The sequence below is a fragment of the Aedes albopictus genome, chromosome 3 (assembly GCF_035046485.1).
Source record: "Aedes albopictus strain Foshan chromosome 3, AalbF5, whole genome shotgun sequence".
NCBI classification, from domain to species: domain Eukaryota; kingdom Metazoa; phylum Arthropoda; class Insecta; order Diptera; family Culicidae; genus Aedes; species Aedes albopictus.
The window spans coordinates 95,056,983-95,081,840 of record NC_085138.1 but is presented as its reverse complement, the minus strand read 5'-3'; the positions used below and the strand labels follow the sequence as shown (position 1 = coordinate 95,081,840).

General features: G+C 44.1%; 1 protein-coding gene and 1 long non-coding RNA gene across 7 annotated transcripts in view; both read left to right on the top strand.

Moving 5' to 3' along the window:
- LOC134291450 (uncharacterized) overlaps window positions 1-24,858 on the top strand; it is a 383,602-nt gene that overhangs the window by 159,253 nt on the left and 199,491 nt on the right. The gene's annotated exons all lie outside the window — the stretch shown is intronic.
- Window positions 1-24,858, top strand: part of LOC109411498 (myogenesis-regulating glycosidase) — a 62,557-nt gene that overhangs the window by 9,916 nt on the left and 27,783 nt on the right. For 2 of the 6 annotated variants that reach the window (XM_062859200.1, XM_062859202.1), the window contains exon 2: window positions 5,898-6,179. In XM_062859200.1, coding sequence (XP_062715184.1) covers window positions 5,978-6,179 — 202 coding nt within the window. In that variant the 5' untranslated portion in view covers window positions 5,898-5,977. Of the gene's footprint in view, window positions 1-5,674; window positions 6,180-24,858 lie in introns of those variants that run through there. The other 4 variants (XM_029873714.2, XM_062859201.1, XM_062859199.1 and 1 more) reach the window with 3 other exon arrangements.

Below are 24,858 nucleotides of genomic sequence, written 5' to 3'. Positions count from 1 at the left end.
GTGGACCATTGTGCACTGCACAGTGGGGAAAACCGACCCAAAAAGGCACCTAGGGTAGGTAATCAAAAGTTGAACCAAATTGCAGCTTTCCGAAGTAGCGCAAATTTTGAGTGATTTTTTCTCCCACATGGAAATAATATGCTACGGCAAAATTTTATGTACATGAAAGCCACGGGTATAAGCTTTCTGTTAAGTGGTAAAAAGTTTGTATTTGCATCGAATTTCATTGAAAAATTCGATTATTCGTCAACAATGATTTTAATCTTAATTTGAACCATCGTAATCATAATTTGAACCAATTTTAATCTTAATTTGAACCACTGGCGGCAGCAGCTCGAGCATCTCCTACAACAGCCAATTTCGTGCTGAAAAATAGAAAAACACATGGATCTGCTAATTCCCATAACTATTTTTCACTAGGAAGTGGAATTTCAACTGAGAATGTTTTAAACTCTTCAGGAACTTGGAAACTAAATTTGGAATTTTTCATCCCCCAAGAGTAAACAAAACAAGCACTAGCGCAGTCTTCAGGCCAACACTGGAAGCTCGCCCCCGTTTACTAGTTCAAATTTAGATTACAAATGGTTCAACTTAAGATAACATTCTCCAAGTAAGAATTACTTAAATTTGATAGTTTTATGGCAAATAATGCGGAATATTATTCGGTTGGTCGATTTTACGATAAATAAGCTTTCATTTGACGTGTTCACATATTGCGTGTGATACAATGCATGAGCTGTACGAGTGCACCGAAAATTTGCTTTCTCTGGGGGAAAATGGGTGAAATCACAGTGATTTTTCAATTGCCTGTTTTCCATGACAAAAACGCTTTTTTCAATGCTTTTAAAGTCCATGTTATTAGGTTATATTACGGAAAGCTGTTTAACATCTTTTTCGGAACAATATTTGCCTAAAAAGTACGTCGTTTTAATGAATTTCGAAATGGTTCAAATTAAGATTACAATTCGACTAGTTCAAAGTTTGATTTCTTACCCTAATTATTTCGGATGATAGCGATCTTTAAAGTCCATCTTTTCCGAATGGAAAAAAAGGCCAAAGAATCGATTGGTGATAGTTTCATTCACCGGAATTGAGTGTAAGTGTTCATTTTGCCCCATTTTCTTCTTGAAAACACTGTTTTTCTGAATTAAAAAAATATTTTCAACTGATTGCGGCTAACCAACAAATTTTACTTGATGTAGAATTGACAGGTACATTCTATGGGGCACGCCTCGATCTGTGTCATTGACTGGAAGCGTCCATTTTACCTCATTTTCCCCTAAAATACTGTTTTTCTTGATTAAAAATAAGTTTCAACTGATTGCGACCATTAAACCATTTTTTTCGTGATGTGGAATGGTCGGTTGTATACTATGGGCACAGTGAAACTGACGTCACACTCTACTCGCTTCCATCGATTAGCTTTTTAACGGTTGATTCAAATATTCGGCAGTTGGTCATTGACCAATCGCGCTGACATCGTTTTTGCTCCAGTTTGGCTCACTACCGCCATCTAGTCGCTTGTCCAAACACGGCACGATTAGCATTGAGCGATTACGATTTCGTGACGTTGATTTTTAATATGATTTGCACTAACTGTTACGTCTGTTTCTCTATGCTTTGGGGCACACCTCGATCCGTGTCATTGACTATAGTGCTCATTTTGCCCAATTTTTGCCCATTTATTTGCAAAGAGTTACTTTCACTTGCTATTATCTCAGTTCAGAAGCATGCTATCGAAAAATAATGTATGGATGAATTTAACCTTGTAGTTTTATCTGAAAGTTTGCCGAATAACATTGGGGTCGCACACGCATACCAAAGTCCTGAGCGAGCTGTGAAGGCAACTCTCCACGCGGTGAATGTAAATTGCATTCACGCCGTGGAGAGTTGCGTTTGCTGCCTTCTGTTGACTAAACTATTGATTCTACACTAATATATTCTTCTACAAAGAGTAAGTTCAAGTAAAACAAAAATGGAAAAGTGTTCCATACAATGTTTTTTGCTGCGATGTTTCTGAAGCGAGTTTACAGCAAGTGAATGTAAATGATTGCAAATGAATGATCCCATCCTTGATCGGCGCATACTTTGGGCGCACTTTGTTCTGTGTCATTGGGTGTTGGTGCCCATTTTGATCCATTTTCCCCTAAATATACTATTTTTCTGGATTAAAAATTAGTGTAATTGATTACAGTTAATCTATATATTTTTTCCTGATGTGGAATTGACCGGTGCATACTGTAGGACACATCTCCCTCTATGCGTTAGTTTGAACTTGCCCGTTTTATCCCCCTAAAATACTGCTTTTCTGGGATAAAAAAGTTAGTTCCAACTAATTGCGGTTAACCAAGCATTTTTTTATTATATGAAGCACAACCTGTTATGAATTTTGACTAGAAGTGACCATTTTTTCCCCCTAAAACACTGTTTTTTTATTGAGAAACAATTTCAAGTAATTTCAGCTAACAAAACAAGTTTTCCTTATTAGAATTGATTAGTATTGATCAATGCTTATAATCAGGCATACTTGGAAGGCGCATTGGAAGTGATCATTTTTCCCTATTTTTCCCTAAAACACTGTTTTTCTGAATTCAAAAATATGTCAATTGATTGTGACCAATCAAACATTTTTTTTCCTAACGTAAAATTAATCACTGCATTTATTGGTGCACATTTCGTTTTGTTGTATGGACTGGAAGGGTCCCTTTTGTCCCATTTCCACTAAAATAATATGTATTTTCCTAAGGACTGTATCGTTAATTATGAGTACACCTTGAAATTGCTGTATTTCAAAATGTTTAATTTATTTTGTAAATTAAATTCAATTACATTGTTCATTGACCATCAGAAAAGCTCATGACATGATTGTATATTTAATTTTTCGTGGATCTTGCCACCTCTCGCACTTTCTTCTTGGCGTGCTTCATAAGGTTTTGGACAACCGTTCCGACGATGGTTTTGCATACGTTGACCCAGTTTTTCTTGAATTTTGTGACGTCCTCTGCTCCTCTATCCTTTTTCCGTAGTTTCCCTTTCATCAAAATTAACTATTTCTCAATGGGCCTTATTTACTAGCAATTTAGAGGATTCATTGCCTTTTTCACAAATTGAACATTGTTTACTTCATACCTGTCAAAGGTGTCACGCGCATAGTGGCAGGATGCCAAATCCGGCCAAAGTAATGTAGGACCTTTGTGCTTTCAGATGAGTGGCAGAATATGTTTCTGGAGACATTCCTTCCGGTATATTTCGACGAAAAAAGGTGACGATTTCATACCACATTGACAAATTGCTTGCCTAACCAACACATTTTCCCATTTTTTTCGCAAAAAATCGATTTCTCCTAATTCGTAACATCCGTGCCATGCTTAACAGTGAAAATCTGTGCCCCTGGAAGTGCCTTGTAGTCCAATTTGACATACGTTTCATCATCCATGAATATGCACATGCAATTTTTGCTCAAAACATCGTCGTACTGCTTCCAAGCCTGAGTTTTCACATAATCCGCCAGAATTTGACTGCGTTTTGGACATTTCTGTTTTGGGTAGGTCTTCGGGGAATTACGCTCCTTGGCGCGTTGAACCATACCAACAGTCGTTTTACACTTTTTTGCGTAATCTCTAATGGATACCTCCTATTTTCCTTCAACGATTTTGCAAGTTTTGCTGTCCAAATTTGACTTGGACGCACCTGTTTTTTGCCGCGTCCGGGTAAGTCTTTCAGTGTGTTATGCATACCGAATCGTTTGATAGCATTTTGGACAACAAAAACCCTAACACATTCAATTTTTGCTAATTTTCTTAGCGATGATCATTTTTCCTTGCAGTGCCTGGTCACAATCGATTTTCGCTTCTCCTCCGTAAACCCTCGCATTGTTCCACTTGAGGAAAAACTTTAACTTTTAATGAAGGTTATCGTTTGTTTACAACGTTAGCAACACATAGACACAAAGCAGTTAACAAAATAAGGCATAGTCTTTTTAATACAGAGCCTCAAAGGTGTACTCATAATTAACGATACAGTCCTTAACTGCAAAATAACTGCAATATTTAGTTCCACAAGTAGAATTGATCAGTACATTTTCGGCGCACAATTCGTTCTGAATCATTTACTGGAAGTTTCCAATTTATTCCATTTTCTCCAAAATATTTCTCTGGTTTAAAAAATAGTTTCTACTATTTGCAGCCAACCCACAATTTGTTCTTCTTTATGTATAATTGACCGAAGGATTTTCGAATCATTCTGAATCATTCAATGGAAATGACCATTATGGCCCAGTGTATGCAATTAAATGTACCGGTTTATTCTACAAGAGGAAGTACTTGTTTGGTTGACCGAAATTAAGCTGTTTTTTAATCTACACAGTATTTTAGGTGAAAAAGTGCGAAATGGGCACTTCAAGTCACTGACAAAGAACGAGATGTGCCTCACAGTATGCGTCTGTCAATTGTACATCAGGGCAAATTTGGTTGGGTTGCCGCATTCAATCGCTATTTTAAAATCAAGAAAAACAGTATTATAGGGGAAAATGGGACAAAATGAGCACTTCCAGTCAATGACAAGGATCGAGGTGTGCCCCATGGACAGTCAATTCTACATCAAGAAAAAAAAATGCTTGGTTAGACGCAATCAGTTGAAACTATTTTTAATTCAGATTTTTTTTTTAAGTTTTAGGGGAAAATGGGGCAAAATGGACCAATTGACTTAAATTATGTACGCAGATAGATACAAACGTGTACAAAGGATTAAGTTAATTGACTGGGCTATAGCGAAAAAGTGCCCAAAATAGAAGCCCTGCCGAATTAGTCCCAAATTCCTATCGCAAATTTGCGTAAAATTTTATGTCATTTGAAAATCTGTTCTGAAAATTCTAAAAAAATCACAGTAGTGTTACAAAACTGTCCATCACATCGGACCACGACCATGATGGTGTGCACTGCCCACTATCGCTCTTGAAAATCACGTGTCAGTGGCCCACTCGCCGTTATTTTCTTCCTTCCTGCATCAATAATGCACGAGAGTCGAGAGGGAAAAGTCGGAAAACTTCAGTGTCAGTTAGCAAAAGTGATCGCACATCCCGAACGTCGTATGTTTGTCTTCCTAATTGCTCTCAACAATTTTTACCGAACAACATTTTTCAGTGGGGGAACGCCGCGCCGTCCCGTTGGATGTCCGCACTAATTCCTAATTCCTGTAGACTAGGTATACGGTTGGCTACCTTATACTCGCCGGCGGCCATGCACATGTGTGTCTGCTTAATGGCATTTGTTTGTTTGAATGAGAGTTGAGGTTATTTTTAAAAACAAACTGCCCCAAACGAGAATGATCGTGTAGGGGAAATATGGGGTAAAATGCAACTTTCAGCAAAGTTTCATCAAAAGTTTCCACAGTAAATTTTTAAAGGGTTGTATCGAGGGTAACATGGTTTTTAGTTTACGGTGATTCTATGTATTAAGGACCAGTACGGCCACATGGTCAGTACCGGACATGGTCGAAGTTAAAGTGAAGTTCTGCACAAGCGGAATTCTGTGCTGTATTTTGGTCACATTGTCCAAGTTACACATTTTATACCGATTCTCCTCCATAGTAGTGGATCTATACTCCGATCAAATCGGCCACCGCCAGTCGGTCGGTCGGTGGTAAGCTGGTTGACCGAGAGTCCCATTCATGTTTGGTGTTCAGTAGATCGGACAGCATCATCGCTCAACGGTTCCATCCATCAGTCCCATCAGTTCAACGCGTCCAAACATTTTAACAAAACGGAAATATTTGCTTGACTTCGGCTGTGATAGAGCATAACGCGAGGATGGTGCGCACGCCGTGATCGATAGTGATTGTTCTATTTCGAATTTCTCAACCAATAACGACGAGTGGCAGTGCAATCTCCCGTGTTGTAGAGTAACCCCATGACCCAGAATCTATAGAATTATCGTGTGTTTTGTGATTGAGAGAAGATAATAGCGAACGCAATGACAGAATGGCGCTAAAAGTGACGCGAAAATGTTTAGTCTACTCTGTGCTGGCGGTGATCGTTGGGGCTGCGGTGATCGCGACGGCTTTAGTGCTAATTCTACGGGACGACGAAGAGATCATGAAGAGTTATAAGTTCGCTAACAGCGATTTGGTGATTCAGCTGCAGGAACAACCGGATCATCGATATGTGATTAGTTTGATCAGAGGTAAGTGGATGGCTAGACAGAAATTGGTAAAAAATTTAGAAGTTTTCAAGGGGGCTTCGAAAATTTACTTTTAATTTAGTGTAGAGTAAAAAAATACACAAAGCAAAAATTTCATACTTATGATTTAGGGAAAAAAATAAAACTACTTGTTCCTGGCATCACATCTCATCTGTTTCGTTGCTTAGTGTCCTATGACAGAACATTAGAAGTGATATGCCCTCAACATAGTCTGAAATTCTACCAAGACCATGCTGAGAGGAATTAGACCAATAATAGAAGATCAAATGGAACCTTAATTAGCTTGTGCTGTAAAGTTTTTCCTAAGTGTTTATATTAATGTGTTGCCTATCACAATCAGGAATATTTTCGATTCAGCTTACTTACCTTACCTGTCATACTAAGGCCTAAGTGTCCTTTGCTGTACGTAGGAGCAGTGTCGAAAAAAATCAGCACAATGATGTTCAATTTGTGCGAAAACGAACACAAATAAACAAACACAGTTACCCATAGACACGAGGCCGAGAATGAACATGACAAAGAAGAGACGAGACAATGAAAGCGGCGTCTTGTGGTGTCATCCACTGTAGTTGAAGTTCAGTTCAGCTGAACTTCAGTTCGATGATTTCGAATATGAATATTTCAATTTGGAATTGATTTATTATGGTTCTAGGCATGCAAATACCGATATCTTACCTTAGTTAAATGCATTATAGTAACTTTTGATGAGTGCTGCAAAACAACTGCATTTTTTGCTTCTGCATCGTGCTCAATTAAAACGAATCAGTTGAAATTGAAAATACTGACTTTGAGTATCAGTAGGTGGTTGAAGTTCAGCAGACAGCGGTCAAAAGAATTTCGAAAGCATAGGGTAAAAAATATAATTTGGACATGTATATAATTTGAACATGCACGGTGATGTATGCCTTGTTCCGGAGAGCTAATAAAAGTAGATACTTCTCAATATCGATTATTGGATCAAATAGACCCTATTCTGATGACTTACGTTGAAAATACGCTTAACAATTAAGAATTTACTTCAAAATTATCGAAAATGTAAATTATTTCACTAAAACCCCTCAAATGCACAGGTATGCAAGACGACATACACTTCATAGTCACATACAATATTCACCCCAAAATCGTTGAATTAATAATTGTAATAAATATGAATGCCTTATCACAATGAAAAATGTTCAATAAAGAAGCATTAAGCAGCCAATCTCTTAACATTCATCTAGAACGCTTAAAATAGGTGGTGTCCAAAATACATTACTGGTTTTCTACTGCAAATATATTTTGGTCATCTGACGAACTACATGGGGATACTGTGCGATTGCATACTTGGAGGCGTATTCTGTGGGTCTGGCGATATTCTGTCGATTCTAAAAAAAATTGTAATAGTTATCAAAATAGATGCCTGTTAAGCGTAAAAATGTGATTATTTGTAAGAAAATATTTCTTAATTTATGTTGCTTCCATGATTTAGCAGTATTCTTGGCTAAACATTGAGATAACTGCCCTGTCCAAATTATATATACCTGAGGGTGTCCAAAACATATATTCGGTGTCCAAAATGCGATTCTAACAGGCGATTGGAAATTGTGATTTTCTCATCTTAAAATGCTTTCGTTAAGGTTTTTGTCACCTGGAACGCAAAGCACAATCATATTATAAACGTATTAGTAACTTTGCAAAATAATCAATTGCTTTCTAAGGAAGCTAGGGGACGACTTTTTCAACGTTGTCCTCAGCCTGTCCAAAATACATGAATTACCCTACATTTCTGAGAATGCCGCTCGGGTTGTCAAGACGACTATCAAAACAAAAACAAATCAACGACGCTGGCGCCGCTGGGCGTCGGTGCAGACGAACGTAATTTGACAATTTCCGTCACTGCGTAGGAGTCCTCTCTGTTCTACTCGGTCCATGGCTATGCGTCCCCAGTTCCGCACTCTGCGAAGGGTCCGCAAATCGTTCTCCACTTGATCGACCCACCTAGCTCGCTGCGCACCACGTCTTCTTGTACCGATCGGATGGCTCTCGAGAACCATTTTAGTCGGGTTAATCCAATTGCTATTCGACATCCTGATCACGTCATCCGTCTGCCGTAGCCTCCCGATTTTCGCGGTGTGGACGATGGTTGATGCTCTCAGCAGCTGATGCAGTTCGTGGTTCATTCGCCTTCTCCAAGTACCGTCTTTCATCTGCACTCCGCCGTAGATGGTACGCAACACCTTCCGTTCGAAAACTCCAAGGGCGCGTTTGTCCTCTGCACGTAAGGTCCATCAGGTATCAGTAGATCGACTCCAGAGGCACGTTCTAGAAGGGTCCGTGCTTCGTGCCCATAGGGGACTACCGGTCTATTCAGCGTTTTGTAGATAGTTAACTTTATGTGACGGCGAACTTTGTTCGATCGTAAAGTTTTGCGGAGTTCAAAGTAGGCTCGATTTCCTGCCACAATGCGTCTCTGAATTTCTCTGCTGGTGTCGTTGTCGGCGGTCACCAGTGAGCCCAAGTACACGAATGCTTCAACCGTCGATAGAAATTCGGGGTGGTGGGCACTGTAACTCCTCCCTAGAGCTCTTTGCCATAATGTACTTTGTTTTCGACTGTTCCGCCATCGTCCCAAATTTGCGATCTCAATATCATCAGCGAAACCAAGCAGCTGAACGCATTTCGTGAAAATCGTTTCACTCGTGTTTATCCCAGCTCTCCTTATTACACTCTCTAAAGCAATGTTGAACAGCAAGCACGAAAGACCACCAACTTGCCGTAACCCTCTGTGAGATTCGAAGGGACTCGAGAGTGTCCCTGATACTCGAACTCCGCACATCACTCGATCCATCGTCGCCTTGATCAATCGCATCAGTTTATCCGGGAATTCGTATTCATGCATAATCTGTCTCGACCGATTGTATCATGCGCCGGTTTAAAATCGATGAACAAGTGATGTGTAGAGTCAGTCTAGTTAGAGTCTGGCGAGCATGACGTCACGGTGTAGCATTTATCGGTGAGGACACTATGACGTCATGCTCGATTGGCTCCGGTCGAAAGTGACAGTCCGCCAGACTCTAATTAGGGACTCTAGTGATGTGTGGGCACGCTGTATTCACAGCATTTTTGCAACACCTGGTGGATGGCGAACATCTGGTCCGTTGTAGCGCGTTCACCCTTGAATCCAGCCAGATATTGTCCCACGAACTCTCTTGCAATAAAATTTGAGAGAGTATCTTGAACGCAGCTCTAAGTAGCATCGTGCGATAGTAGTTTGATTCAGCTGGTGCAGTTCTTATCTAAAATAGTTGAAAAAAAAAAATGGATTCTGTTTAAAAAAAAAGTGAAGGGTTAACTGCCTTAGGCTGTATATTTTCCGCATTTTCAATTGGCTTCGGAAAGTGCTGCTGTTGGTCTTGGTGGACTAAATAAAAATTCCTGTCTGTCTACTGTCTGTCTTTCTGACCCTTATGGATTCGGAAACTACTGAACCGATCGACATGAAATTTTGTATGTGTGCACTTTTGGTGCCGTGGAAGGTTCTTAGCATAGTGTGAGACACCTCCGATCTCTAGAAAGAGGGCACCCATTCAGATGAAGTTTCGGGGGACATCCCTAGGCAGCTGTATGTAAAAAAAACGCAGTAGGCAGGCAGTACGACGTTTGCCGGGACAACTAGTCAATATCTATATCTATCTATCTATCTATATATATATATATAAATGAGTTTGAAGTTCCTTTGAGGCAACAAAACTCACGAACGGATGAATCGATCATCATGACTCTTGCAGATTCGTTTTCATGGTGTCTGTCTGTCATGTCTGTCTGTCTGTCTGTCTGTCTGTCTGTCTGTCTGTCTGTCTGTCTGTCTGTCTGTCTGTCTGTCTGTCTGTCTGTCTGTCTGTCTGTCTGTCTGTCTGTCTGTCTGTCTGTCTGTCTGTCTGTCTGTCTGTCTGTCTGTCTGTCTGTCTGTCTGTCTGTCTGTCTGTCTGTCTGTCTGTCTGTCTGTCTGTCTGTCTGTCTGTCTGTCTGTCTGTCTGTCTGTCTGTCTGTCTGTCTGTCTGTCTGTCTGTCTGTCTGTCTGTCTGTCTGTCTGTCTGTCTGTCTGTCTGTCTGTCTGTCTGTCTGTCTGTCTGTCTGTCTGTCTGTCTGTCTGTCTGTCTGTCTGTCTGTCTGTCTGTCTGTCTGTCTGTCTGTCTGTCTGTCTGTCTGTCTGTCTGTCTGTCTGTCTGTCTGTCTGTCTGTCTGTCTGTCTGTCTGTCTGTCTGTCTGTCTGTCTGTCTGTCTGTCTGTCTGTCTGTCTGTCTGTCTGTCTGTCTGTCTGTCTGTCTGTCTGTCTGTCTGTCTGTCTGTCTGTCTGTCTGTCTGTCTGTCTGTCTGTCTGTCTGTCTGTCTGTCTGTCTGTCTGTCTGTCTGTCTGTCTGTCTGTCTGTCTGTCTGTCTGTCTGTCTGTCTGTCTGTCTGTCTGTCTGTCTGTCTGTCTGTCTGTCTGTCTGTCTGTCTGTCTGTCTGTCTGTCTGTCTGTCTGTCTGTCTGTCTGTCTGTCTGTCTGTCTGTCTGTCTGTCTGTCTGTCTGTCTGTCTGTCTGTCTGTCTGTCTGTCTGTCTGTCTGTCTGTCTGTCTGTCTGTCTGTCTGTCTGTCTGTCTGTCTGTCTGTCTGTCTGTCTGTCTGTCTGTCTGTCTGTCTGTCTGTCTGTCTGTCTGTCTGTCTGTCTGTCTGTCTGTCTGTCTGTCTGTCTGTCTGTCTGTCTGTCTGTCTGTCTGTCTGTCTGTCTGTCTGTCTGTCTGTCTGTCTGTCTGTCTGTCTGTCTGTCTGTCTGTCTGTCTGTCTGTCTGTCTGTCTGTCTGTCTGTCTGTCTGTCTGTCTGTCTGTCTGTCTGTCTGTCTGTCTGTCTGTCTGTCTGTCTGTCTGTCTGTCTGTCTGTCTGTCTGTCTGTCTGTCTGTCTGTCTGTCTGTCTGTCTGTCTGTCTGTCTGTCTGTCTGTCTGTCTGTCTGTCTGTCTGTCTGTCTGTCTGTCTGTCTGTCTGTCTGTCTGTCTGTCTGTCTGTCTGTCTGTCTGTCTGTCTGTCTGTCTGTCTGTCTGTCTGTCTGTCTGTCTGTCTGTCTGTCTGTCTGTCTGTCTGTCTGTCTGTCTGTCTGTCTGTCTGTCTGTCTGTCTGTCTGTCTGTCTGTCTGTCTGTCTGTCTGTCTGTCTGTCTGTCTGTCTGTCTGTCTGTCTGTCTGTCTGTCTGTCTGTCTGTCTGTCTGTCTGTCTGTCTGTCTGTCTGTCTGTCTGTCTGTCTGTCTGTCTGTCTGTCTGTCTGTCTGTCTGTCTGTCTGTCTGTCTGTCTGTCTGTCTGTCTGTCTGTCTGTCTGTCTGTCTGTCTGTCTGTCTGTCTGTCTGTCTGTCTGTCTGTCTGTCTGTCTGTCTGTCTGTCTGTCTGTCTGTCTGTCTGTCTGTCTGTCTGTCTGTCTGTCTGTCTGTCTGTCTGTCTGTCTGTCTGTCTGTCTGTCTGTCTGTCTGTCTGTCTGTCTGTCTGTCTGTCTGTCTGTCTGTCTGTCTGTCTGTCTGTCTGTCTGTCTGTCTGTCTGTCTGTCTGTCTGTCTGTCTGTCTGTCTGTCTGTCTGTCTGTCTGTCTGTCTGTCTGTCTGTCTGTCTGTCTGTCTGTCTGTCTGTCTGTCTGTCTGTCTGTCTGTCTGTCTGTCTGTCTGTCTGTCTGTCTGTCTGTCTGTCTGTCTGTCTGTCTGTCTGTCTGTCTGTCTGTCTGTCTGTCTGTCTGTCTGTCTGTCTGTCTGTCTGTCTGTCTGTCTGTCTGTCTGTCTGTCTGTCTGTCTGTCTGTCTGTCTGTCTGTCTGTCTGTCTGTCTGTCTGTCTGTCTGTCTGTCTGTCTGTCTGTCTGTCTGTCTGTCTGTCTGTCTGTCTGTCTGTCTGTCTGTCTGTCTGTCTGTCTGTCTGTCTGTCTGTCTGTCTGTCTGTCTGTCTGTCTGTCTGTCTGTCTGTCTGTCTGTCTGTCTGTCTGTCTGTCTGTCTGTCTGTCTGTCTGTCTGTCTGTCTGTCTGTCTGTCTGTCTGTCTGTCTGTCTGTCTGTCTGTCTGTCTGTCTGTCTGTCTGTCTGTCTGTCTGTCTGTCTGTCTGTCTGTCTGTCTGTCTGTCTGTCTGTCTGTCTGTCTGTCTGTCTGTCTGTCTGTCTGTCTGTCTGTCTGTCTGTCTGTCTGTCTGTCTGTCTGTCTGTCTGTCTGTCTGTCTGTCTGTCTGTCTGTCTGTCTGTCTGTCTGTCTGTCTGTCTGTCTGTCTGTCTGTCTGTCTGTCTGTCTGTCTGTCTGTCTGTCTGTCTGTCTGTCTGTCTGTCTGTCTGTCTGTCTGTCTGTCTGTTTTTTTTTTTTTTTTTTTTTTTCCTCCCAACCTCCCCAGCAGAGAAAACCGATTGGAAAAACTCTGCTACACCTTGATGCCTCGATCCCCCTGGTACCACTGATATGCGACTGCTTCAGGGGGGGCAATGCGCTCATGCGCTCTTCTGCTACTGTGCTCATGCACTTTTTGTCGCTCCTAATCTATACTCATACACGTCTCGTATTTTGCTTACTCCGGTTGGTGTTGGCTCGCCATTAAGCGGACAACATGCTTAGTTTAAAATTTGTTATTCTACACGTTCTAATGTTAGTACCTAACATCGCCATTCAGCGACACATAGGTACAACATACACACAATTTGTTATTCTAATACCACGCAAGGCATTCGGATCCTACTAACTTGCTCCGAACGGTGTCCTCCCCGTGCCGCCGTTGCGCCATTAAGCACTCCAGCTTTCCGCGCACGACTCGTGTAGTCCCCGACGGTGGATCTACCCTACGCCGACAAAGAGTTCCCCGGCAGTGGAACATCTTCCGAAACCGTTTCTTCCCAGACAGGTGCCGAGGTCTCTCCTGCGATTCCGGTTGGAGACTGGCTTCCGGTTCACAGGCGCCCCGACGACCAAATTCCGGTGCTTCTTCGCGATAGACTCGGTCTAGTCCCCGGCGGTGGCCCTAGCCTACTCCGACGGAGAAAAACCCCGGCGGTGGAAGTTCTCCCGATACCGATGTTTCTATCCCGACCAGTAAGGTGCCGAAGTCGGTCCGGCGATTCCGGTTGGTGGTGGACTTCCGGTTCACCGGCGCTCCGACGACCAAAAACCGGTGCCACGTTACGGACGACTCAGTCATGTCCCCGGCGGTGGATCATGCCTACCCGGATCGCGTTCCGCCGCTCTCTGGTCTTCGCGCCACTTCCTCTGCAGCGCGGACAGCATCCTCGTTGCTGCTCTGTCGACAGCGTTCCACGTGTTTTCATCGCGACACATCTCTTCGACAATGTTGTCGACTGTCACTCCGCCCAGCAAGACGCGAATTTCTTCGAACCTGGGGCATTCGAAAACGACATGTTCCGGTGACTCCTCCACGTTAACACACTCCGGGCAAAAGGGCGAAAGAGCATGCCCAAACCGGTGCAGGTACTTCCTGAAGCAGCCATGGCCGGACAGGAACTGCGTCAGATGGAAGTTCACCTCCCCATGCTTCCTATTCACCCACGCTGACACGCTAGGGATAAGCCGGTGAGTCCACCTGCCATTCGCCGAATTGTCCCACTCTTGCTGCCATTTAGCCAACGAGTTCGCTCTGACGATATCTCTTACGCTCCTGGTACTTCTGCGTTGGTAGCATTCCACGTCTTCGGCAATGGTGATGCAAATGGGCATCATTCCCGCGATAACACATACTGCCTCCGTCGAAATGGTTCTGTACGCGCTGGCGACCCGAGTGGCCATGAGTCGGAATGCGCTGTCTAGCGCTCTTCGATTCCGCTTCGTACTCAGTGCTTCAGCCCATGCTGGGGCACCATACCTGAGTATTGAGCCTGCTACGCTCGCCAGAAGACGCCTCTTACTACTTCGTGGTCCCCCGACGTTCGGCATGATCGTCGCTATAGCATTGACAGCCTTCGCTGCCTTTCCGCAGGCGTAGTCAACGTGCTCCTTGAAGTTAAGTCGATCATCGACCATCACTCCTAGATGCTTCAAGGCTCGTTTCGATGTGATAACATGCTCTCCGACTACGATCTCCATCGTTTGGACTGCTTTACAGTTGCTGACCAGAAGCACCTCCGTTTTGTGATGGGCAATCTGTAGCTTGACCCCAGTCATCCATCTTTCAACAGTGGACATTGATTCCGTCGCCAGCATTTCAACTTCTTCAAGAGTCTCTCCCATTACCGTCAACACGACGTCGTCTGCGAAGCCCACAATGACGACTCCTTTGGGAAGTTTTAACGACAGTACGCCGTTGTACATGGCATTCCAGAGTGTTGGGCCTAGTATGGACCCTTGTGGAACACCTGCCGTTACTTCTATAGACCTCTGCCCTTCGTTGGTCTCGTACACCAGTACCCTGTTCTGGAAGTAGCTCCGTAAAATCTGGCACAGATAATCGGGAACCCGCATACTGTGTAGCGCTACGGCGATAGCCTCCCAGCTGGCACTATTAAACGCATTTTTGACGTCTATCGTTACCACAGCGCAGAATCGATCACCTCTCCGTTTTTTCTTGGACGCCTTCTGGGCATTCTCGATGACTACCCGAATCGCATCCACCGTCGATTTTCCCTTACGGAATCCGAATTGCATCGCTGACAGTCCCCTCTCACTTTCGACGTATTCTGTCAACCTGTTAAGGATGACCTTCTCTAACAGTTTTCCTAGGGTATCCAGCAGGCAGATCGGTCTATACGATCCTGGGTCCCCCGGCGGCTTTCCTGGTTTCGGTAGAAGCACCAACTTTTGAACCTTCCAACCGTTTGGGAAGTAGCCTTCATCCAGGCATTTTTGGAGCACCATCCTGATCATGTCCGGAAACGCCAATATCGCCGTTCTAACTGCTACGTTCGGGATCCCATCCGGACCGGGAGCTTTCCCGATCTTGAGCCCCTTCGCAATTACCAGCAACTCTGCATTGGATATCCGAGCACCTTCGTTGGGTTCTTCTGCATTCTCTGCGTATGGTGTGGGAGGCCAAAACGTTGGGCCATGGTGCGGAAAAAGACCTTCCACGATCCTCCTTAGTTTGTCCGGGCACATTTCCACGGGTACTGCTGGACCTTTGAGCTTCGATACCACGATTCGGTACGCGTTGCCCCAGGGGTTGGCGTCGGCTTCTCGACACAACTCTTTGTAGCAGTTCGACTTACTCAGCCTTATCTCGCGTTTAAGAGCGGCTCGAGCTCCCCGAAAAACGGTTCGCCTTGCTTCTCTCTCAGCTTCATTTCTGGCCCTCTGGAAGTGTCTCCTAGCACGGAGGCAAGCAGCACGGAGGGTACTGATCGTCGCGTTCCACCAATACGCTGGCCGTCTTCTGTTTCTGGGCTCTATCTTCCTCGGCATTGCTTCCTTGTCGAACTCTTTTGTCTTCCACCTTCGTTCGCATGTTCGCGTTCTCCTCGTCGAAGTAGAGGCTCGCCGGCCAATACTGTAGAGGATCGCCTGGTGATCACTGTTGGAATATTCCTCGCTGACTCTCCAGTTCATGTCTTCCGTAAGCGACGGACTACAGAACGTAACATCGATGATGGATTCACGGCCGTCTCTGCGGAATGTGCTGGCCATACCATCGTTGCAATGTCTGTCTGTCTGTCTGTCTGTCTGTCTGTCTGTCTGTCTGTCTGTCTGTCTGTCTGTCTGTCTGTCTGTCTGTCTGTCTGTCTGTCTGTCTGTCTGTCTGTCTGTCTCTGTCTGTCTGTCTGTCTGTCTGTCTGTCTGTTTTTTTTCCTCCCAACCTCCCAAGCAGAGAAAACCGATTGGAAAAACTCTGCTACACCTTGACGCCTCGATCCCCCTGGTACCACTGATATGCGACTGCTTCAGGGGGGGCAATGCGCTCATGCGCTCTTCTGCTATTGTGCTCATGCACTTTTTGTCGCTTCTGAATTTGTTATTCTAGTCGTTCTCGTTTTCGTACCTAACCTATCGCCATTCAGCGACACAGTTAGCACAAACATACACCAAATTTGTTATTCTAATACCACCAGCAAGTACTTCGGATCATACTAACTTTCTCCGAGGAACGGTGCCGTTTTAGCACTCCAGTTTTTCGCGCACGACTCGGATAGTCCCCGACGGTGGATCTACCCTACGCCGACAAAGACTTCCGTGGAACATCTTCCGAAACCGTTTCTTCCCGGACAGGTGCCGAGGTCTCTCCTGCGATTCCGGTTGGAGACTGGCTTCCGGTTCACAGGCGCCCCGACGACCAAGTTCCGGTGCTTCTCCGCGATATACTCGGGCTAGTCCCCGGCGGTGGACCTAGCCTACTCCGACGGAGAAAATCCCCGGCGGTGGAAGTTCTCCCGACACCGATGTTTCTATCCCGACCAGTCAGGTGCCGAAGTCGGTTCGACGATTCCGGTTGGTGGTGGACTTCCGGTTCACCGGCGCTCCGACGACCAAAACCCGGTACTACGCTACGGACGACTCAGTCATGTCCCCGGCGGTGGATCATGCCTACCCGGATCGCGTTCCGGCGCTCTCTGGTCTTCGCGCCACTTCCTTTGCAGCGCGGACAGCATCCTCGTTACTGCTCTGTCGACAGCGTTCCACGTAGCTTCGTCGCGACACATTTCTTCGACAATGTTGTCGACTGTCAGGCCGCGCATATCCCTGCGCATCTCCGAGAACCTAGGGCATTCGAAGACGACGTGCGCCGGTGTTTCCTCCACGTTCACACACTCCGGACACAGAGGGGAAGACGCGTGACCGAATCGAAACAAGTACTTCCGGAAACAGCCGTGCCCTGACATAAACTGCGTCAGATGGAAGTTCACCTCCCCATGCTTCCTGTTCACCCACGCCGACACATTTGGGATCAGTCGGGTGGTCCACCTTCCGTTCGCTGCATTGTCCCACTCTAGTTGCCACTTCACCATCGAGTCCATTCTAGCAGCTGCTCTCGCATTCCTTACGTTACTCCGCCGATAGCACTCGACGTCTTCCTCTAGGGTGATGCAGATGGGCATCATCGCAGCGATAACGCATACAGCCTCCGACGAGATTGTTCTGTAGGCACTCGCGACTCTCATAGCCATGAGCCGGAACACACTGCCCAGCCTTCCACGGTTTCTCTTCGTTTTTAGCGCCGGAGCCCAGGCTGGTACTCCATACCTAAGTATTGAGGTTGCAACATTTGCCAAGAGGCGCCTCCTACTGCTTCTTGGACCGCCCGCGTTTGGCATAATCCTCGCTACTGTGTTAACCGCCTACGCCGCCTTTTCGCAGGCGTAGTCAACGTGCGCGTTAAAGTTTAAGCGGTCGTCGACCATCACGCCCAGGTGCTTCAAAGCGCGCTGCGATGAAATTCTCTCCTCTCCGATCGTGATCTCCAACCTTTGCACTGCTTTGCGGTTACTGACTACGAGCACTTCTGTCTTGTGATGGGCTATCTGCAGTTTCACTCCATTCATCCACCTTTCGACTGTGTCGATTGCCTCCGATACCAGCACTTCGACTTCATCGATTGATTCGCCAGATACCGCTAAGACAACGTCGTCTGCGAACCACACGATAATGACACCTGCCGGAAGCTTCAGAGTTAACACACCGTTGTACATTGCGTTCCAGAGCGTTGGGCCAAGTATTGATCCCTGTGGAACACCTGCTGTCACTCTAAACGACCTCTGCCCTACGTTGGATTCGTACACAAGGATTCTATTCTGGAAGTAGTTCCTTAGAATCCTACACAGATAGTCGGGGACCCGCATATTATGCAGGGCTACGGCGATAGCTTCCCAACTGGCGCTGTTAAACGCGTTTTTAACGTCTATCGTTACCACGGCGCAGTAGCGATCTCCTCTCCGCTTTTGTAAGGATGCCCTTTCCGCCATCTCAACGACGGTCCGAATTGCGTCAACCGTCGATTTTCCCTTGCGGAAGCCGAACTGCATCGTGGACAGCCCTCTCTCACTTTCGGTATACTCGGTCAGCCTGTTAAGAATAATCCTCTCCAGAAGTTTTCCGAGCGTATCCAACAGACAGATCGGCCTGTACGATGCTGGATCTCCCGGCTGCTTTCCTGGCTTTGGCAGCAGCACTAGTTTTTGGACCTTCCATATATCCGGAAAGATGCCTTCCTCCAGGCATTTCTGCAACACTGACCTGAACATATCAGGATACTCCAGGATCGCTGCTTTCAGCGCCACGTTGGGGACACCATCCGGGCCGGGAGCCTTCTTCACCTTCAATGCTTTCGCCACAGCAACGAGCTCGTCGTTGGAGACCAGTCGGTTTACGTCAAATTCCGCATCGCCCTCGCTGTACGGCGTAGGTGGCCACGTTGTCGTATCGTGTTTTGGAAACAAACCCTCCACGATACCCTTCAGTTTGTCTGGGCACATTTCGACTGGCGTCATTGGGCCCTTCAGCTTTGCCATTATGATGCGGTAGGCATTTCCCCAGGGGTTAGCGTCGGCTTCCTGGCATAGCTCCTTGTAACAGTTCGCCTTGCTCTGCTTGATAGCTCGTTTGAAGGCAGCTCTAGCATCACGGAACGCAACCTTGCGCTCTTCTCTATCAGCCCCAGTTCTTGCCCTCTGAACTCGTCTCCTAGCTCGGAGGCAAGTCGCACGAAGGGTGCTGAGCGTCGCATTCCACCAGTACGCTGAGCGTCTAGCGTTCCTAGGTTCAATCTTCCTCGGCATTGCTGCATCACATGCCGTTGCTAGCGCTTCCGTCAACCACCCTGGGTCGAGGTTTGCCGCATCGCTATTTAGCCGAAGTGCCTCGATAAAAGTCTCCTTGTCAAAGTCCTTCGTCTTCCACTTCCGCTCATAAGTCCTAGTTCTCTGTATGGACGTAGGAGCTCTCGGGTCTATCTTGTAGAGGATCGCCTGGTGGTCGCTGTGGGAGTACTCCTCACTCACCCTCCAGTCCATGTCTTCCATCAACGAAAGAATGTAATGTCGATGATGGATTCACGACCGTCTTTGCGGAATGTGCTGACTGTTCCTACATTGCACAGCTTTACGTCCAGCTTCGCCAGAACTTCAAGTAGACTATATCCTCTTGCATTGGTTTGCCGGCTGCCCCACTCAACGGCCCAGGCGTTGAAATCGCCGTCGATGACTACTGGCCTACGTCCTACCAGCGTGTCAGTGAGTGCATCCAACATCCGGTTGTATTGCTCCTCGGTCCATCTTGGAGGCGCATATCAGCTACATACGAAGACACCGTTAACTTGTCTGTCTGTCTGTCTGTCTGACCGTTATGGATTCGGAAACTACTGAACCGATCGGTGTGAAATTTTGTTTGTGGGTACTTTTGGGACCGGGGAAGGTTCTTAGCTTGGTGTGAGACCTCTCCGGTCTCTGGAGCGGGGGGCTCCCACACATATTGAATTTTACTTTTCATAGTATTGTGAGAAATCACTTATATTTTCATGCCTGAGGTATTTCGAATCAAACTTTGTACACATATAGTATTTTTTCTAAAAAAAATATCTTGTGCAACTGTTATGCGTAGAAATGTGGTGCTGTCGGAGAAATTTCTACGCATATGTAACTCGTTGCAAAATTCGCTTATTTCAGCACTCTTCGTATTTATACAGCTCGGCAAGCCTCATTGGATAAATGTACGACTCGTGCTGAAAAAATCAACTTTTTGCAACTCGTTACATACATAACTATATACAATTTTACTCCTAATTACTGTTTATAATATTCAATTATAGCTACAGAAGACTCAAATATGATCCAAATTCGCTCAAAATAGGCAACCATCAATCATCCCGAATTGTAAATATGAATACCTAGAACAAACTCGTCTCTGCTGCTCTGATGATGGTCCATCCTTTCTCTTCCGTACCGAACGCTGCAGCTGCACGAATCTAATCTATATGGCGGATGATGAACCGCAGCCAAGACATCGTTTAGCTAGTCAGTCAGACAGTCAGTCAGTCAAGATCATGTCCCCCGTCCGTTTGTAAGTAGGTGGTGGCGCGCGATCTTTGCTGTTGGTCGGTTTTCCTCACTCCACAAAAAGAAAAAAAATGATGGAAATCAAGTCACGTTTTTTGACAAGCGAAAAACATCCATCCATCACAGTACTATAGCAAGTTCTGTGCCGTAGCCAAAGAAAATGCATCTATACAGTCGGGATTCCTACTAGACGCTGCCATCCACTTTCATTTTCTTCTTCTGCCTGAGTCTACGTTACCACAGGAACTTGGCGGACCTCTCGTAAACTTGGTGTTCTTCGAGCACTTCCACAATTATAAACTGAAGTGCTTCCTTTGACTGTCATTGCATGAACTTGTATTGTTAAAAATGCGACAAGAAAGTGCGGAATCTCAAATAAAAGTGCGATTTGGTGATCGTTTCGGTGTCTTCACCGCACTTATTCATTATTAGCACATGATGAATAAGTGCGGTGAAGACACCAGAACGATTCGATGCAATATCACACTTTTATTCAAGATTCCGCACTCTGTCGCAGTCCAATTAGCAATGCACTAAATTATATTTAGTGTGACATAATAGTGCTCAGGAAAATCGTGAAAATTTCCCGACCGGATCGGGAATGGAACCATCCGTTTCCGAATTGACAAGGGAGACCCCTTTCATGATCTTAGGAGCAGGGTTAGAATCCAGTACCTATAAGCTTTTCACAAGGTGAAAATTAATTAAATTTACTGTCAGTCAGTCTGATAATTTTGATAGGCGTTAAGCACCTAGGTGGCAGCATCTTGTAGGAGACGCGATTGTTAAGTAAGCACTTACTCGAAAGTGCATCACATGCACTTGAGTACCTACCTATATAGTTATTGGTTGTTTGCAAAACTATAGCTGCCGGTCGCGACGGTTGGCCTGGGGGATCGTTCAAGACCATTGCGATGAAAGCAATATGGTTCTCGTTGGATAAATGTTCTTCAAACATCAATTAATCTTGTCAGCAGCCAGCCAGCAGTGCATCAACAAGGTGCAATGGTTGTAGTGATCGAGAAACCGGCGCAAATGGAACTTTTCGTTTTTGGTTGACCTACATTGTTGATGAGTTCTCTCGATGCATTCGGCACTTTGGAAACGTTCGAATATTACGTATTGCTAGAATTTTCAACTTTAGACCCTCTCTCTCCTCTACGTAACACGTACGTATGTCTGCAAGCTGAATTAAAGTTATATTGTACTTAAACAATGTGAAATGGATTGAATACATTCATTAAAAGGTACCTATATTTTATCATTTTTGCATGTAGTTTTTATTAGAAACTGTAGTTACTATATGGTGGATCTTTTTTTGTGCCTGTCACTGTATGTACGTATTATATGCAATAGGGCACTGCATGAAATTCTCTCCTTCTCTTTCACTCTTACAGTAATTTTGTAAACAACAAGGCCACGGTGTGCTGAAAGTTCTGTTTAACACGATTATTATCGAACTTGCATGAACCTAAAATATTTTTTCGTTATAAGTTAGCTTTAACCGCGTAGAAAAAGATTCTGAAGGGTAGAAAATCTTTCTTCGGGGAAAATTGAAATAAAATTGATTTTAGTATTTTACCATTTTTCACATTTAAGCTAGTGTTACGCAAAAACAGTTGAGCCAAACTCCTCTGTAACAACAACCTTTGCAATCATAAATTTTAAAATCAATTGGGTGAAACAAACGCAGTACATTTTACAACGAATTACAAGTTGTTACAGACGTTCGTTCTATGTGACCAGCCCACTAGAGTCTGCCATAATTCATATATCAGATAATTGAATTGCACATAAATTGTATGGTCTCGGTGCGGTGTGATGATTCTGCCTCTTATCTCTCGTTAAATTTCACTCAGACATGCAAACTATGGTCAGACAATGGACATAAGAGGATAAACATTAACGAGTTTATCTTCTTGTCACTACTTAAATAATATTTTCGTGGGGATGTATGGACACGTATATAAAAGCATCCACAGTAATTGGGAAATGAAGTTGGATCTCTAACACACATTCATTGTTACTCATATTTAGATAATAAAAAACAAGACTCATAAGATTGGCGTAGTAAAATTTTGTTCATTATTTACACATTTTTGCCCTTTACATGTTTAACATTTACATACAATTGTTTTCTGTAATTTTCATTTACATTTTGCTGCATTTGGGGGGCAATGAGAGCGCAAGGCATTCCAAAGCCGATGACAAGGTGGAGTAGTGGTAGAATGGCCACACAAACGCTATGGGATAGGAAAAGGGTATTTTGGTGTGGGATTAGGGTCGTGGTACAGAAAATATCAGTGCTATTCGATGTAATGTTATGGCTTAATAATGAATCGCAAACCTTCCAAAACAAAAAAAAAACAATCATTCACAAAATGACAAGCTAGTCATAAAAATAAAGGCTTCCGATAGTTCATTTTGTCAATTATAACAAACGAGTATTCCAACCATCTTCGACTAGCCAGCCACCCCGGAGAAAACTTTCCTTTCCGTTCCTGAAAACAGATTATTCCTAATTAATTCTTTGATCGAATTGTCCGTGTGGTCTTATAGCACATACTTATAGTTTCACTACCTACTAGATAAGAATCACTCAGTTACATGATAAACAATGCATTACAAGGTTCGAATTCTCATAGAATGAGATAATTTCTTCGCACTACAACATCATTGAAAATAAGATCCTTTGGCTGATTGCAGTACAAATGCGAGAGATCTCCCTTTTCCCCTTACCGTAAGCCGGGGACGCGACATGTTGGATTTCTAAGACCTCGTAGAATATTACAAACCTTCAATGGCATTCCCACACACTAACCCACATTTCCCATGCAGGGGTCTGACTGGGCTTATCATCCCCTCTGTTTGTAATATTCTCACCAACTTGGAATTATATTTTCCCGACACCTAAATGACTTCGACAAATGTCCGATGTACTATGCAGCACCATGATCGGTATAACTATATCAGATGACATAAAGATCTGATTTTTACAGAACTGTCTACTATTGCTTATAATTGCCTAATAAATTGTATAAATTTCGGCAAACTATGATGGGCCGGTCACGTGGTACGAACGCCAAGAAAAGTGTACCAATTTGATATGAAGACCATTTTAATTGTTTTACCATAAGAGCTTTGATATTTATTCTCATTAGGTTGATATGTTGAACATGTATGTTTACCAGTTTTTGTGCTACAATATATGAGCAAAATGGTAAAATACAAAAATCATTTTTATTTCAATTTTCTTCGATGGAAGATTTTCTACCCTCATCTTTTTCTACACGGTTAAGGCTAACTTTTAATGAAAAAATCTTTTAGGTTCATGCAAGTTCGATAATATGCCTGTTATAGCACACCGTGAAGGTCAAGAAACGTCAAAATCACATACAAAATCAAAACAATGCAGAGTAGGCCGTCCCTTATTTTGCAAAAATTGGAAATGTTATAAGTTCGTTAGTGGAAAATGATCGTTTTAGTTAAAAAATGATCGTGTCAAAATTTGAAGTCCGTATCTCAAGGCTAAGTGGTCCCTCAAGGAGCCGAAAGTTGTCAAAAATGGTATAGGACCAAAAAACATGATTTTTTTTTCGACGAAAAAAATTTGCTATTCTACTAAAACTGGCGATTTTAGGACCCTAATGGGCCAAAAATGTGCTTAGAATTGCGATATCTCTACTCGTTTCCGAGTTATTGACAAAAAAACAACCGAAAAATCAGCATTTTTGATCATTTTTTTAGATTCCGAAGGAAACCTACCCTATTTTGTTCAATAACTCAAAAACGATTGGAGATATCGCAATTCTAAGTACATTTTCGGCCCTTCAGGGTCCTAAAATCACCGGTTTTAGTAGAATAACGTATTTTTGTGTCGAAAAAAAAATCATGTTTTTTTTGGTCCCATACCATTTTTGACAACTTTCGGCTCCTTGAGGGACCACTTAGCCTAGAGATACAGACTTCAAATTTTGTCACGATCATTTTTTAGCTAAAACGATCATTTTCCACTAACGAACTTATAACATTTCCAATTTTTGCAAAATAAGGGACGGCCTAATGCAGAGCTTTAGCAGCAGGGTTACTTGAATAAGTTATATTTGTTCGTATTCAAAGTAACTATACAATACGGTACCCGTTACCACCCAGAGGTAACAGCCTTGGCATAGCTTTATACCTTGGGCGCAGCAGGATCCAAACGGGAACGGAGCACAGTATGAACTCAATTTCGTCAAATCCATTAAGTTGACGTTTTGTTCTTGGATACCGACAAAAAAAAATGGAATAAAATTAGCACAAACAGCGGGACATTGAACGACTCCTCCTAATGGATGGCATACAAACATCCCAGCCAGGTGATGTTTGCTTAACTGATGATGGTGCATATTTAGAATCGTTGTCAAACGTTGAGAATTTGACAAGTGGACAAGCTTCGCGAGCCCGATCCCAACAAGGATGGATTGCTGAACATCCTGGGATGGGTGCGAGCATCATCCCCGGCGTTAATTAGCAAGATTGATGCGGGACATGAAAAGAACATCTCTAATTGGGTGGATCAGTGCGATGGACGGAGAATGATTTATTGTTTCAGTATTCAAAGTCTTAAATGGTGGGAGCTTGCCAATTAGCGAAAATAATGATATACATTATTCTTTTCATCATTCATTTTTGTGGTACCAATTCAATGAGACGCTTTTTAATTTAT